This window comes from Trematomus bernacchii, unplaced genomic scaffold, assembly GCF_902827165.1.
Source record: "Trematomus bernacchii unplaced genomic scaffold, fTreBer1.1, whole genome shotgun sequence".
Classification (NCBI taxonomy): Eukaryota; Metazoa; Chordata; class Actinopteri; order Perciformes; family Nototheniidae; genus Trematomus; species Trematomus bernacchii.
In genome coordinates, this window is record NW_022987573.1 from 2,065,687 (window position 1) to 2,082,795 (window position 17,109).

Genomic DNA, 17,109 nt, shown 5'->3' on the forward strand with positions numbered 1-17,109 from the left:
ACAGAGCGAGCAGCTAATGTATCTAGTAAGATTCTTCAAACCTCCCACTGTACACTGGCTTTAATATTTCATCAGATGTGCTGTCAATGAGGATGTTGAAAGCATTAAAGAGCTGCTGTTACGAATACAAAGGAGTGAGTAACAAATAATAGACTCTTATGCTTGTTGTTTTTCGTGAACATAGTAAATAGTTAACAGCATTCATGAATCCTGAACGACTGTGTTTGACACATTCCTGCAGCAGAGCCCACATCAGGCGAAGGATGATTAATTACTGTGTGTTAGAATAATAATTCCACACAGTGTTTGTTTACAGTGAAATAATTGCCTACATACAGCACTGAGATTATCTGACAACCAAGAACCTGTTGAAACGATTAGTATCCTCCTTTGTTCGGCTTTTGTGTGTTAAAGAGGGCGCAGGAGGGAGTACATTAAATGTAAAACTCTTTACCAGGTTTTTTTTCTGATAGAAGCCTTTAATGTTGGTCGTTGATAAGAAATGCACATTAAAAGCCCACAGTATTAACTCAGAGTATAAGCTAATATCGCCTTTTTCGTGTTTTATTTTAGGGGGTTATTGGAAAAATTGAAAACCATTCTGTAAACCAGAGGATTTATTTCAATCCCTGCTGATTCGCTGTATGGTGGTAATAGATAAGGACATTGAAAGTCAGCTTTGCATTATATTTGCTGTCAGTTAAACACTGTAGATGTGATGGGTGATGCTCTCACCGTGAACAGTTAATAGAGCCTTGGTCAGGCTCTGTGCTTCAGCCGAGCACCTCCTCTCATGTCAGCTTTTACATAAATAAGAGCTTTCTCTCTCCATCACTCCCTCTCCTTCTCTTTCTCTCATGCACACCCACACAGAGCCTGTCAGAGGCACATGAGGATGGGAGGAGGAAGGAGGGAGGTGGGTGAAGCATGACACGTGAAAAAGAAAAAGCGTTGCTCTTAACACTGCATACACAGCCCATCTATTGTTTCTGTTTCTCTCTCTCTCTCTCCTTCTGTTTCCAGATACCGTATGTGTTCAAGACTATTTTCTCACTATTGTGAGTCTTATACGCAGAGCCTCTTCTCTTTGTTCTCAAAATTACCCAATTACCCAAGATCTTCTCTCCTCTGGCTCAGAGACGTTGATTAATCTCAGCTAATTTATGTGTAAATTAAGACACTGTTAATTGGATGTAACTGAAGGAGAAGCAAATTAAGAAAAAATGCAGGGATCACTTATGATCTTTAAAGCATGATATGCCTAGAGCTAAAATATTATATAACCCTGGTTTGTAATAAAAACAACACAAAAAAGTCATGCTTCCCAACGAAGAGGGTTTTTTGAAAGAAAAACATATTAATGGTTTCTCTCTGCTTGTATTCTTATTGTTAAATCAATATAATCATATATTTATTCAGACACTCGTATGTTATTCAAGACTTTGCACCCCAATCTGTTGCCACGGCAACTTGCAGCATTTTTCCAACCTTCCGTCGGCTGACTGCTGCCTCACCGAGGCTCAGGGAGTCCTCTAGTCCCTGCACCTGTTAAAACAGCAATCGTCACTGTCAAATCAAAATAAGTAATATGTTTTTATCAAATACATTATAATAAAGTAAAATCTAAACTGCCTAGCTAAACTCTTGATACTTGACTGTGATTATTTGAGAGGTGTCAAGTAGGCACAGATTTATTAATCACAGTGACCTAAAAGCAAAGTACTCAGCAGCTAAAGAGCCTAATTATAAATTCAGCAGGCCCCGTCTTTCAGAAGTTTCTTTTTTTTTAATTCAAAGTGAAAACAGATCTCTTTATCAAATCCAAAGAGAAATCTAAATACATGTTTGACCTCTTTTATTTAATAGAAGTTATCACAGGCACTTTGCTTTAGAAGTCACATTATTAGTTAAATGGAGATTACTGTACTTGTGTGTAGGTGTTTAGAGTGGAAACAGACACTTTTGTACTTTCCCTGCCCAAAGTGCCATCAACATATACTTTTTAAAAGTTAGTTAGATTAATAAGAACTAGGAACGTTTATATCTAAAAGGTCATGCATTTGCCTCGTCACTATCAGGACTCCAACGGACTGAAGGCTATTTCAAAACTCCCTTTTGACAGAAATGGAGTATGGCACTGCAGTGAATCTGTCCAAAGCAGGCTGTCCTCTGATTGGCTGTACAACAAGGAGACTAGTGAAGGAGGCCACCAAGAGACCTACAATACAAGGACAAGCTCCACTGTACGCACAGCTAACCGGGGGCTTCACCAGCCGCTTTGTGCAAAAGTGACAAAGAGAAATCCACTCTCTCCCTTTGACACCAGGGGCCTGTTGTTCAGTCGATCAGTGCGACAACATTTTGAGAAAAAGATGTTGCTTTTAGGTATCTGAGCCACAAAATGGATCTGATATCAACCAAGCTCATAAGGATTTCATTGTCATTTAAAGGAAAAATGGATTATAAGATATTTGTAATGATTATAGACTAAATTTCACCAAATGGGAAGGGAGTGCGGACAGCCAGTCTCCCTGGTGATTCATTCATATTGATCAGTTGGGAAGAGAACGAGCAATCTTGGTCCTGCAGGGCACATGATTGCCCACTTCTGCTGTAGACCTTTACACACTATTAATTGCAGACCCTGATGCTTCCCCAAACCCATCACTGAAGTGGTGAGATGGAGAACGGAAACAATCCCCCTGTTATCAAAATAACCATGATGAAGGCCCCTTGTTAACCTGCCACCCCCCCGGTAGCAGAGAGAGTGCAGGGGTAGAGAGGTTGTATAGTTTAATATTTTAGTCTTGTGCCTGACTCATTGATCCTTTATCTGACTGGGGTTTGTGCTAGTGATAATCTTTGGCCCCGACCATGGCACTGGAATATCTGTAGCCTAAGTGTGTATTGATAAATCCATGGCGCTGTCTGTGGTCCTGAAGTAGCAGAGAAAAAATCACAATGAGAAATCCTGTTGAGTCCTGCCTCTCAGTCAGTTTTATCCTGGATCTGTAATATTCATGTCCCCCTGATTTAAAATGACCATACTGCCTTTCCATATCTCACATTCTACTGAAGTGATTTAATTCAATCATTTAGCGATCTTTTTCAAGTGGTTTCTCCAGTAATCCTCCTTCTTTCTCTGTTAATACAATTATTTTAAAACTGTTTACATTCAATATTAGGCTATAAAAAAAAAGTCCTATGTGACTTACATTTAACCTTAAAGTAGGCAGTGCAGTCAGCAAAATCAACCGTAAGAGTACAGATTAGTAAAGCTATGTTTACCAAAGCATGTTAATGTGGCTTGAATAAATAAGGGTTGACTTCCAGAAGAGTAAACAACGACAAAATAAAAGCAAAACTAAATATAGACCACTTCTTCTCTCTAAAGCAAGAATTACCCGAAAGTATGCCTCCTCCAGGAAACAGAAGTTCACAAGTTGTCTCTCCTCTCTGCTCGTGTTGCTGGGGAAGAACAGAGGAGTGAGTTATGACTAACCAGTCGGCCTGGCGAGTGAGTATTACGTCAAAAAGTCACACACTCATCAGCAGCCTTCTGTACCAGCTCAATGTGCATTCAGTCAAAAGTTAGGGTGTAAAGACGACTCATTAAATTGAAACAGTTTGACACTAAAGCTGTGTCTTTGTTTAACAATGCACAGAGAACATCTTAATAAGTGGGGTGTGAAGGGACCATTAATCGAGGCACTGGTGCACACAGGGACGCTGTCATCCCCTACATCTAACAATATGTGTGAAATTAATTTCTTCACAGTGGCTTTACTAATAGAGACACAGAGGGTTAGTCTATTTTACAACACAAGTAATTGGCTACTTTATTTTTAGCATGGCCGCTCATTCCCCATATTCCATATAACATCACACATCATTTTTAACCCAAAAAGATTGTAGTGAAGAAACCATTTTCATGGCAGACATTTTGTCATAGCAGGTAAACAAAGGCATGACTATTGAGATTAATCATGGTTTTATTTCATTTAAGTGGCGAAGTTAGACATGTTACAGAGTCAGCATGCACAACAATGGCCTGCACATCATTATTGTACACTTGTGGTTTCCTGCTATGACGAAGTAAATTAAAAACCTTGCCATCATCGATCTTAAACAGACAAACCTTATTTATTTAGCGGAATATTCTGACGTGTAAAATACAGTCTCTTTTATCTGGAGGCAGAAGATGAGATCCTCTCTGGGGTCAGAAGCAGATCCATGACAGGATTAGCCTAGCTTAGCACAAACCCTGGAAGCAGCAGGAAAACAATTCGCCTAACTCCCTCGAACAACATCTCCAAAGCTGTCATGTGCAAACACAATCTTGTGTATTCAACACTGATGAACATAGAAAACAAAACATTGTTGCATAAAGAGCAGTTTGCTTATACAGATTGGAGCCATTTTTCAACAGACAGCAGCTGTGCCTGTGAACACAAGAGCCTCTCTCATCGTGAGCTCTGTACACTTTTCTATATTTGAACAGAACCCAGTTGTTAGTTTGTGGCTAGCATTTCTACATACAAGATGTAAATAAGTTAATTATAGAACAGCTGGAAGTCAGATTTGTCATCTTTTGATGACGTCTATTTGTTTCTATTCTGGTATTACCAAATGGTGTATGAACAAATGCCAATTTCTCGAGTCAATTTTGTTGTTTTGTTATCTTACTTTTCTTATTTTTGGGTATCATTTGTTGCTGGATTCCCAGATGAAGTGCTACTTAAGTTACACATAGGGATGAGTTCAGGGTTGATGGGTGGGTCAAAAACATGACTTTCACCAAGAACACTTCTAACTGTGTCCCTTACTTCAGTGAGTACTTACTTATACTTACATCACATATGTTGTTTATTTAGCAACTTAGTCATGGTATTGATTAAACATCAACATATAACATGTTAATGAGTAAGCTTTAGAGGAGCTTGTAGGCAAATGTTGTTACATATGACCCTTGTCTTCAGCCTTAATGCTAAGCTAAGCTAACCGGCTGCTGACTGTAGTGTTATTAATCTTCTCATCCAACAAGTGTATTCAAATATACACAAAATATATGAATATTCCTTTGAATGTAATAATGCTAACGTGAAGTGAAATGTATCGCTATAATAGCTATACAATTAAAAGGCTAGTGCCCCAGTAGATGGTAAGAAACAAAATATGAATGCAGGAATGTAGTTTACATTTTAGTCAGCAGCTCACTGATGTGATTACATTTAGCCAACTTAGGTCACGTTTTATCTGATGTCTAGCTGGCGCAACAGGCTGCAGGTTTCCCAGCAGGCCCTCTCTCCCTCAGCCTCTGTGCACTAATGAACAACAGCCTCGGGCCAGGCTACAGGCTGAAGGTTACATACCTGTGATCCATCCTCACAAAGAAATCAGCAGCACCCATCTTAGAGAGATAAACAGTACTCAGCTCTGCTTGGATGGAGGCTGACTCACTGGCTCAGCCTGTGGAAATGTCTGCTGTTCCTTGGCTACTGCTTACGCTCTGTTTTTCTTGTGATTTTCTAATCTGCGGGAAATGGTGTTGCTGTCTGAAACTGCTTGAAAAGACCTGTGTTGTGCAATTGTTTTGAATCGGAAATATCAGGGAACGTTCACACTTTCTCACCGACCACCATGCCGTGTTGTTTCTGTCAGTTAACTGCTATGACCTTGATACATGACCTGCAGAAACACATCATTTTTGTTGTGCTGGCATCTCCACATTGATCAGATTGCATCTTCTCAGTAACAACATCAGCAAGCTTATCAAACACAATGGATTTTACACATTTCTGTACGTTTTTAACATTGTCAGAAACCTTCCACTTGACACTAATTGACTCTAATATCTCTCCCTTCATCAGCTTATAAATCAATAAGCCATGAAATGTAAACAGAACTCGTACTTGCTCTTGGTGCTGGATCATTAAATATACTCGTTGTCTGTCAAATTAGATGCATTTCATTTTTGTATTTCGGTGGTGGAGGCGATACCTGCACCTGTTAATTATTCATGTGTCAGTAATGTATGCAGCTGTTTTCTCAGACAGAAAGAAGGAGGAGGATAAGATTGATTTGAATCTCTAATCTATCCATTCAATAAAAGCAGTGAATGCACACAGCGGTGTCTGCAATATAGATACAAAATACCCTCGAACTACATAAGTAATTGTTTTTAGAGATTTTTCTTGATTTAGGGTTAGCATTGCAGACTGTCAGTCGGTCCATCGTTTTGGTCCAGATTAACATTTATTTAGGAAGATTGTCATGAAAGTTTGTAAAAATCCCAAATTATGATTTCCACAAACTTCTCCATTTCCATTTGACTGTAAGATGTTTACAGTGAGATATTAAATCAGGACATTTTGTACAAATATTTGTGGTCAACAGAGGATACATCTTAACAACTTTGATGATCTCCCAACTTTTCCTCCACCAGCAGGATGTAAAACTATTGGATGGATTGTCTGGTTTTTATAACCAGATAGCTGCATGACTAACAACATTCCCATCAGCCTCAGCTGTACTTTGTGTTAAATGCTACTCTGCATACACATACATTGAACTAAGATGAGTGTTAACCTGCTGACATTAACATTTACCTTAAAGCCCCCTGTGCCCAACTACAGCCCTAAAGCACCTTGAATGCATTGTATAAGTCTGAACAACTGATGTGTTTTTGGTTTTTAATATGCTACACAGGGAAGCATGTTTCACAGATATATTTTATTTAGCTCTGCTGCACCTAATGTTTATCCACAGGTGAATCTAAATCTGCACATGCCACAGATAGTCTGGAATTCTGATAAGAGGAAGACTTTGCTACCTCCCCATTTGTTTCTCTTTGTGTTCACTCTCCTACCCTGTTTTTATTTGAAGCCTTTTCTCCGACTCTTTCTCAGTGTCTCCTCTGTTTCCTCAACAGGAATACCTGTGTCCACTGAAGCGGTTTGTGTAGAGGAGCATGTTGTGACAGCCATGTCTCTGGAGATGGAAAAGACCATCACCAAGCTGATGTACGACTTCCAGAGGAACTCCACCTCTGATGATGACTCTGGATGTGCACTGGAGGAATACGCCTGGGTCCCCCCCGGCCTCAGTCCTGAGCAGGTACACAATATATTTAACTTGCCCAGTAGACACCTCCCTCCCTGTCGCTCCTAAGTGCCGCATTAGCAAAGACATACTTTTTTCTCGGCATAGCCAGACCGTATCAAACTAAAGCAAATCTTTCAAAAATGACTCCCTTGGAACATAAAGTATCTGTGGCATTTTCCAAAATGGAAAATTCACTGATCTGAAAACAAGACAATGTATCTTTACTGTTTTTAAATCTCCTTCATGGTGTTTTATTTGTCGTAGTCCATTAGTGTTGAAGGGTGGAGGAGGGAAAGGCAGGGCCGACATACAAATCAATGAGACTCAGCTGTCAGGCGCTTCATGGAAGAATAACTGTAAGGACATTTTTCATCTGTCAGTGTTCAAGCTGACTCTGTGTAGGAACCAAGATCACACTCAGCCAGAATGACAACCATGAGATCAATTGAGCACATTTTGTCGCACATTTTGTCGCACATTTTCATCTATCAAAATATGTAATCACATATCAATCAAAACGTTATATATTCAGAAACATAGGGTTATGTGGAGTCCTTCCCCCCCCTAAACAAAAAAGCTAATTTCACATGATTTCTCCCAAAACTATGAGATGAAAATATCACTTTAGAACTGTTGCCATATTGTTATTTTCCCATTTAATGGATTTGGTATGCTTAGCCTCAATTTCTTCTGTATTTTAGTGTATCCGTGCAAACCTAAACCCAGAGGAATGGAAGCAATTTGAGTGTTTGGATGAATCTAATTGGAAATGTGTGGCAATGTGTTTATGCATCCAGGTTTCACAATTTCCTGTCTGGACTCATTTGCAGTTTAAATGCCTTTTAATTGCATGCATGACCAAGCTAATGTAATCAATTGTGCACATCAAGAGGACGATATTTCGTAATCATTTTTGTTTGTTTTTTGTCAGTTCTGACATAAGATAAACACAGTTCTGTGCAGCGTTATTGGCTTTAAACACCTCTGTCTTTATATAGTAAGGGCAGCATTCTTAGGGCTCTGTTAACAGATGACAGGCCGCCCTGATAACAGTCATTTTCTCCAGTCAGCCATCTTGACGGGATACTGAAAGAGGCTGCCTTCTCTGCAGGCAATTGCAGCTGCCTGTTGCTTTTTCAATGCACTTAAACATAATGATTTTAAAGCCTGTCACTTCGGGTTTCCCCTCTGCGCAATTTCATTAGTGTGACACAGACTTTAAAAGAAAATAATTATCTCAAGCAGTGCTGTTCTTTGAGCTGTCAGAACTTAACTTTCTTATTACATTGTGTGACATAAACATGTGTTTGTAACTGACATTACCTCACTGGACAATTTACTACTGACTCTCTAGGATCCATTTTCCAACACAAACTAAAATAGTTAAAGATAATATTTTATATTATTTGAATAATGTATTTATACTTCTCAATTAAACTGAAAGTTAACATAAGTGTCAGGTTCAAGCAGAGCGGGGTGGACACAAATACAGGACACAAAAGTCGAAGTCAGAAATACCTTTAATGGCATGTGATTTAGATAAAGTAGGGCCTGGCAAAAACAATATGAACAGACCTCTTCCATAAATGACAAACAAGGATCTGATGGCAACTAATAGGAAACCAGAACTTAAATACATGCAAGACTAATCACAAGGACAAGACAAGACACAGCTGGGGAGGGAAGGAAAAACACAAGGGCACCAGGTGGACAGAATCAGGTAATTAAACGGGAGGGAAAACACAGAGACAGGAAGTAATGACAGACATGACACGATGGGTGAACACTTTAAAAAATAAAACAGGAAATACAGACAGATGGTGACATCAAGAGCTGTAGAATACAATATTTGGTGATATAGGGCTTTCTATCATTTCAAACCGAGCTGAAACTATTTGTCAATTTACCAATACATCAGTAAACATTAAACTAAGTAGCAAAAATGTGGATAGCTGATTAACCTTAAGTAATTTTCTAAGCACAAATTCACTTGATCTTTTCAATTCGGAATACTTTCTAATCCGCAACTCTTCACGCTAACCAAGGATCACTTCTTCTTCAGGGCAAGGAAGGCTACGCAGTACGCAGGCTACTGTCCTGCAGCTGCTGCCTCTTTGTTGGACTCCGGTACTGCACATTACTCACGAGACGTTGTAACTAACGTCTCGTGAGTAACTAACCACTCCGCCAACGCCACAGTCACCCCCGCCGTGCGGGCCGGATGTGGCCACCAGTTGATGGTCACTGGTGTAGAGTATAACATCAGAAACAGAATCAGGTTTCTTTTATTCGTCCCAGGAAGGGGAAATTTACGTAGTATACGTAGATAAAGATGAATAAAATAGAACACTATTATATAAAAAGGCATGCACATAGTATTTCAAAACATATATATATAAAAATGGTTGGGCCATATAGAATCTGAGGGGCAGCACTCAGATGCTCTTCTTCTTCCTCTCCCTCGCGCTCTCCAGCCCGATTATTATGTAAATTGGATCACAACAACATCAGCAAAATAGATCTTTACACTGCACTGAACACTAAACCACTTTGTGTGCAGTGCTGTTTTGCTGAAAATCAGACACAAGTGACAAGATGGCCTTCCTTTCTTTGAGGGTTTACTTCTCAAACCCAATCAAGGCTTTCTCTATTTCCCCCGCTAACATGACAAGACAAAAGGAGGTTCAGGCCACGGATAACAAGTCCTCCTGCATCCTGATTTCTAAGTGCACTACCAGCATGGAGATTTCCTTTAAGCAATGTGAATATTAGCTGATGAAAAATGTAAAGCACCTGATGCTGTTCAAGGTTGTGTCTGCAGCAGCTGCAGCACAGAGCTCATTGGGCCACACTTTAAAAACCACTAATTTCCAAGGGCGAAGGGCAAAGCAAAAACAAATGCATGAATACCAGGATTAATTTAAAAGCAATTTCAGATTAATTTACACAGGTCTGTCTCCATTTATTAATAAAATCATGTAGATTGTGTACAATTATACAGTATTATATTATCCTACCTTTTACTGTACATAATAGAAACATAATGACTTAGTTAAAACTGTGAAAGTCAGGTTCTTATCATGACTCTAGTCAATCATTTTAATGTAATAATGGATCATATGACGACTTAAATATGTCTTTGTGAGAATCATTCAGCTCTTGTTTGGATTTTTCAGCCACCTACAGTATACCTGTTTTGGTTTCAAGTGAAATATCTATAAAGCCACTGTACAAAGTAGAAAACAAAACACATATGAGATTAGACTAACATTCATCATAAGAAACACAACTTGAAATTAATGCTAATGTCACTAACAAGTCCCCTAGAATATCTTATTAAGGCATTATACACATAGATACATACATACATACATACATACATACATACATACATACATACATACATACATACATACATACATACATACATTTCTTTTTACAGCTGGTTTCTGCGCCCCGATGTTCCCAAACATCAGTGAGTTCAGGTTTGATATTTGATCACCACATGTTTGTTCTTGTTGGTCTCAGGTGCATCAGTACTATAACTCCTTACCCGAAGAAAAGGTTCCCTATATAAACAGCCCTGGAGAGAAATATCGCATCAAACAGCTGCTGCACCAGTTGCCTCCCCATGACAATGAGGTAAAACGTTTTTAACAAAACAGAAAATTCCTATCTTTTTTGACATGTTTATCTTTGAAATGACTTCCAGAAGTTTTCTTGACGTTATGAGGATTCCTGATGATGAACTTTGTTGTTCAGGTGCGTTACTGTAACGCGTTGGACGAGGAGGAGAAACGGGAACTAAAGATCTTCAGCAACCAGCGGAAGAAGGACAACTTGGGCAGAGGCAACATCCGTCCTTTCCCCCTCACCATCAGTGGCGCCATCTGTGACAAGGTAAATACAACTAGTCATCCTGCCTTTTGCCCTTTTGTCTTCCAATTTACTCATTGAAGATACCAACAAACATCCCAAAAACTTTGAATACTTATATCTGTCTCAAGAAATTGCATTTCTATTTCTTTCGGTATTCAGCATATTTTTTTTAATTACACTCTTGGTTTTCCTTACCTGGGTTGCTTTTAAATGTCTCATCAAATCAAAATCTTACATTTTGTATTCATCTTTTTCTCGGCTTCTTCTCTCACAAATTGTCTTTCTTCTCTTTCCCTCTTCTCTCCTAATTCCTCCATCTACCTTTCTCTTCTTTTCTTTCCTCTCTTATCATCGAAACTCATTTCCTGTCGTTGTCTCTCGTCTTCTACGTCCCCTTCCTTTCTTTACCTTAACTCTTCTCCTATCTCTCTTGTCTCCTATCCTATCCTCTCTCCCTGTCTCCTCTCCAACAGTGCGGTGGTCAAATAAACGGAGGCGACATGGTGGTCTTTGCTGCGAGGGCAGGGCACAGCAAAGTCTGGCACCCTCATTGCTTTGTCTGCAGCATGTGTGAGGAGCTGTTGGTGGATCTCATCTACTTCTACCAGGATGGCAAGATCTTCTGCGGCCGACACCACGCGGAGAGGCTGAAACCCCGCTGCACCGCCTGTGATGAGGTGCGCTGTCTGGGCCTGGAGCCTTCAGGGCTGGACATGGCTGAATGGTTCATAGCTCAGAGACTTGGATGTGATTGAAATTGATCTGGAGTGAAAAGACCTTAGTACCCTTGGCATGTCTCTGAAAGTAACCATATGTGTGGCCAGCTGGCCCGGGATGATAATAATATTGATAATAATTTCCATTTCATGAATTTTTTTATACAAATTATTGTATTTTCCTTATAGTTCTGTATGACCGACACATCATGTGTATCTGATATCCCAGAATGGTTATGCCAGCTGGAGATATGGAAAGAAAATTCAATTTTGTTATTAACAATAATATTGGATTGAAGAATTACCTTCAAAAAATAATTGTTGGAGTAATGTCTAGATTGTTATTGGATGATTGGATCCCTAATATTAGTTTAGCGACATTTGAACCCTCCAAAGGGTCACAAGATGATTCTGATGGGTGGTGAGTTTATAAACAGCTTAAATAAAGAAAAAAACTGTTCAGCTCTACCCAATAATACAGTTTTTCTCAAATTCTTAACTTATCCAAATAATATAATCTAAGAGGTTTGGAATATTATAATAGTTTGGTGGAATTGCACTGCGAATGCAATATGTGCAACATATGTGGCATGTTAAGTTTGAGTGGCCATCTAAAAAGATTATAAAAATTATAATAAGCCGAGGATGGTGCCCTAAGGTACGCCAGACAACATCATCATCATCATCATCATCATCGAGATGATTTTGCTTTTTATAGCAGCATTAAAAGTAATTTTTTTAAATATGTGTAAAACAATTTTAGCGCCAGAATATTGATTTATTATCATTGAATCTCATTGAGTCTCTTGCTGTTGTGATGTCTTTGTTATGCAGATTATCTTTGCTGATGAATGCACTGAGGCGGAGGGCAGGCACTGGCACATGAAGCACTTCCGTTGCTACGAGTGTGAGACCACCCTCGGCGGCCAGCGCTACATCATGAAGGACGGACGGCCACACTGCTGCAACTGCTTCGAGTCCCTTTATGCAGAGTACTGTGACGCATGTGGAGAACACATAGGTATAGCACATGTTTATTTCTCTTAACATGTATGAGCTGTTAACAAAACACATTGACACTTGTTTCCTTACACTAACATCATAGAAAACCTCAAACAGCCATTTATTGTAAGTGTGGGTGTTATCCGCTTTGTAAGGCTGTGTGCCACAGCTGTGAGGAGGCGGAGTCAGGGCAGTGAGATGTGGATGGTTATTATCATCCCAAGCTCCAGTAACAGTGAAAGAGTGGATGCTCCCATGCAGTATCCAGATGGAAGCTGTGAAAGATGATTACTTGGGGAGCACGGCTGCTGAAATGTATTCATGCTATCTTCAAATCGAGCATTCATCTGTATGGGCACAGAAATGTTTTCCTTTGGAAGAAAAAAACCTCTGTTTATACTTTTTTTTTTCAAGTCCATTTCAGCACTAAATTGCAAATCTCACAAAAATGAGCTCAACATACTGGCTAATATCAGGCTGTGGGCTGTGTTCATTAGCCGCTCAGGCTTTGTAGAATAACATTTTCATTATTATTGGAGAAGCTGCCATCACATTACCATTTTCTATCCGTTAAAGCTGGACTGCTTGTGCGTTTACTAATAAACCTACTTCTGGTATGTTGTCTTATAAAATGATATTTGTTTTTACATCTTACCAAAGGCATTGACCAAGGCCAGATGACTTATGATGGGCAGCACTGGCACGCCACCGAGGAGTGCTTTTGTTGTGCGCGTTGCAAGCGTTCTCTGCTGGGCCGCCCCTTTCTGCCAAAGCAGGGGCAGATCTTCTGCTCACGATCCTGCAGCGCTGGACAGGTGGGTCACCAAAAACAGGACTAGGGATTATATATTATTGGAACATTTAAACATACATTGAAGGTTAAAAACATTTGAAAGATAATGCCTCTCAATCATCACTTGTGACCATATGAACATCCCTTCTGCCTGTATTTTCTGTAAAGCCCAAACAATCTATTCTTAATGTCTAGATATTAGCAGGTAATAATTGTACTTATGTGTTTTATTTGAACCAATCAGGATCCAGATGAGTCTGACTCCTCCGACTCTGCCTTCCAAAGCGCCCGTTCCCGTGAATCCCGCCACAGCACCAAGATTGGCAAAAATGAGCGCAGGAATGCCGAGCGGAGTGCCGAGCCCCGCCAGTCAGCTCCCCCCCCCATGCCCGACCGTCTGTCTGCTGAAATCGATCCCCTCTCCGGCCAGATGGACCGTTTAAGCCTCTCATCTAGCCAGACCCCGAGCAGGACCCCTAACCGCACGCCCAGCCGCACTCCAAGCCGTGCCCCGAGCCTTAACCAGGTGTGGATGAGCCGCGATGACCCCTACGTCCCTGCCGTTTATGAGGGGCCCCAGCTAGAACCCACACCTACACCCGCACCTATACATCTGCTGGCTCAGTGTAACCCCAGGCAGGGCTACAATCCAAACGCAAATGCTCATCCTCCAGCTCAGACTGCTGCCAATCCAGGGAAAAGGCCTGACTCCTGGGGGAAGGAACAAGGCAATGCCAAGAGGACTCCCATGGCTGCTTTGAGGGGCCACTCCTTTAACGAGAACTGGACCCACCACAGCCAGGATGAGTTCAGGCCCAACAAGCTTCGCACTCAGATGAGTTTCAACGAGATGCCCAGCCAGAATCAGGGATTTTCTGACAAGAGGAGCATCAGCCTGCATGGATTCCAGAGAGACGGCAGACCCCCTCTGACCAGGAGGAACCCCATCAACGCCATGAGCTTCAACGAGCCCCTCACTCCTCTAGAACAGACTCCTCGTGGATCCATGGACTCCTTCACTATGTCCAATGCTACAGGTAAATTGATGTAGATGATCCAGTATGTTTCAATGAGATTAAATGCTGAATTATATAGTAATGTGACATATGATTTATGCTTTTAGCAGGTAACTCTTTGGACGGGGTCACTAAGCGCCAGGAGCATTTGTCGAGGTTCTCCATGCCCGACCTGAGTAAAGACTCGGGTGTGAACGTGTCTGAAAAGAGCCACATGGGCACCCTCAGCTCCTCAGTCCAGTTCCACAGCACAGAGTCTCTGTCCTCCTCCCGGCCCTACAACAACAACATGTACGGTCCGCTGAGGGTCGGCTACCCGCTGCAGTACTGGGATGGCCCACAGCCGCTGGGATTCGACGGCAAAGGTCGCGTTGGGGTGATGGGCAGCAGTGGAAACCTGCGGATGGCTCCAATGAGCGACAGAATGCCCCGCAGACGCATCAACGTGCAGGAACCTGTGACGCAGCAACAGCAGCAGCCACAACCAAGACGCCGCAAACACCACCGTGGAAATCACGGCAACGGGCAGCACCGCAGTAGCCGCCATCACAAACGCTCCCGTCGCTCCCGCTCTGACAACGCCCTGCACCTGGTGGCAGACCGTCCTGCTCAGATGGTGGAGCTGCCCTACCGCCGCGTCCAGGAGGATTACGATCGCTTCCCCGCTGGTAACGCCGCTCGGGAGTTGTTCGGTCTGGAGCCCGGCGGGTACAGACAGCAGCCCCAACGACCCTGCCCCCGCACCACCTCTGATCTCACCCTGCAGAATGCTGGCTGGCAACCCCCGGGGCTGGGTGGTCAGTGCTGGGGCGACGGTCACATGGAGGCTGCTGACCCGTGGTGCTCCAGCTGCTCCTCTTCCTCCGAGTCTGAGGCAGATGAAGGTTATTTCCTGGGTGAACCAATTCCTCGGCCCGTGCAGCTTTGCTACCTCAACAACGAGGAGCTGCGCCATCGTTACAGCCCCTCTGGGATAGCTCCCCACCACGGACCTGTGCACGGGCCAATTCATGGCCAGATGCACAACCGCCAAAGGAGGAAGAGCAAAAACTGCATACTTTCTTAGATATAGGGCAAGGGGATGGTGAGGGATGAGCAGGAGAGTGAAAGAGATGAGAGAATGAGAGGTAAGGAGACGGTTAAAGCAACAAAGAAGGTGGAACAGAGAGAGTGGGAAGGTGAGAGTGAGACAGTTGTCAGCGAGAGTGAATAGTGTGTGTGTGTGTGTGTGTGTGTGTGTGTGTGTGTGTGTGTGTGTGTGTGTGTGTGTGTGTGTGTGTGTGTGTGTGTGTGTGTGTGTGTGTGTGTGTGTGTGTGTGTGTGTGTGTGTGTGTGTGTGTGTGTGTGTGTGTGTGTGTGTGTGTGTGTGTGTGTGTGTGTGTGTGTGTGTGTGTGAGTTTGGAAGAGAGAAAAGGCCAGTTTGGTGTGCTTGTGAGCTTACACAACTCTACACCGGGTAGTGTTTGTGTACACCTACACAGGATGATCTAATCATAAGAGGAAGCTCAGCTGGCTTACACAACAGAAATGTTTACAATGATAGAGATCAACTCCTCTGATGGTACCAGCAAGCACTGATGAATTTGACTACTAAATATAACGTGGTCAAGGTAAATAACACGATGTCCGGGCCCGTCCGTGCATGAATCCCTGGTACAGAGAGATCGGACATTTCCTTCACAGTTTGAAAAAGGGAAGTAAATATGGTGGAAGTGCAGCGATCTGACTGTCGCAGCTCAGAGATCCAACAATCCCTGGGCAGAAAAACGTATTCTATGTGGACAAACGAGAAATTGTGTTGGGATAGTGAAAGTTACGTGCTAGATTCCAAGCTATGTCATTGTTTACCTCAGTGGAATCCAAATGCTGCTGGAATATAGTGTTGGCTCGCTAGCCCTGTTATCACCTTGTACAAATAGTCTGTTGAACTTTGTGCTCTACATAGCCGGCTCTCCATGCTTTACCAAGGACAGAGCGCCACACGGCCTCTGATCCTTGAACATTTAGGCACAGTAACGTCAGGTATGGTCCCGTTTTCTCTTCTGCAACATGCTTTGTTTTTTTGAGAGTTACCCTTAGATGATTAAGAATTATAATAATAATAATAATAATAATAATAATTAAAAATAATGCTTATAATCATAAAAATGCAAATAATAATTATGAGAATATTACAGAATTAAAACCTGTTTAATGTATATATAGTAATAAACTTAATAAATTAATGGATGTAGTAATGTAAATGTTCTGTACATATGGTCTTAAATATTTATATATTTTGTAACTAAAGAATCATTATTTGTATAACATGATGTAGAGATAGGGAGACTTGCATGTTGATTTGTTGTTGTTGTCTCATAATGAAAATAAAGTGTACTTCAATGAACAACCAGCAAGTTGTACCTATAAATTGTTCTCATTGGTCGGCTGGAGTGACACATTGGCTGTGCCCCATATCCGTGATTCATATTATTTATAGCAGGTGCTTCAACTGAGATAAAAAAGAAATCACTATTACTTTGTGAACTGAAGACAAATTCAAGGCAGCCATTTTGACTCACCATAGCAGGAGTAGACCAATCAACACCATGGCTCAGTT

General features: G+C 41.5%; 1 protein-coding gene across 1 annotated transcript in view; it reads left to right on the plus strand.

Annotated features, from left to right (window-relative positions):
- LOC117479384 (prickle-like protein 2) overlaps positions 1 to 15,753 on the plus strand; it is a 33,931-nt gene extending 18,178 nt beyond the window's left edge. The window contains exons 2-9 of the mRNA XM_034126332.1: positions 6,932 to 7,116; positions 10,633 to 10,746; positions 10,867 to 11,004; positions 11,457 to 11,660; positions 12,534 to 12,720; positions 13,362 to 13,516; positions 13,739 to 14,531; positions 14,618 to 15,753. Of these exons, the coding sequence (XP_033982223.1) occupies positions 6,985 to 7,116; positions 10,633 to 10,746; positions 10,867 to 11,004; positions 11,457 to 11,660; positions 12,534 to 12,720; positions 13,362 to 13,516; positions 13,739 to 14,531; positions 14,618 to 15,576 (2,682 nt within the window). The 5' untranslated portion in view covers positions 6,932 to 6,984 and the 3' untranslated portion in view covers positions 15,577 to 15,753. The remainder of the gene's footprint in view (positions 1 to 6,931; positions 7,117 to 10,632; positions 10,747 to 10,866; positions 11,005 to 11,456; positions 11,661 to 12,533; positions 12,721 to 13,361; positions 13,517 to 13,738; positions 14,532 to 14,617) is intronic.
- The last annotated feature ends 1,356 nt before the right edge of the window (positions 15,754 to 17,109 follow it).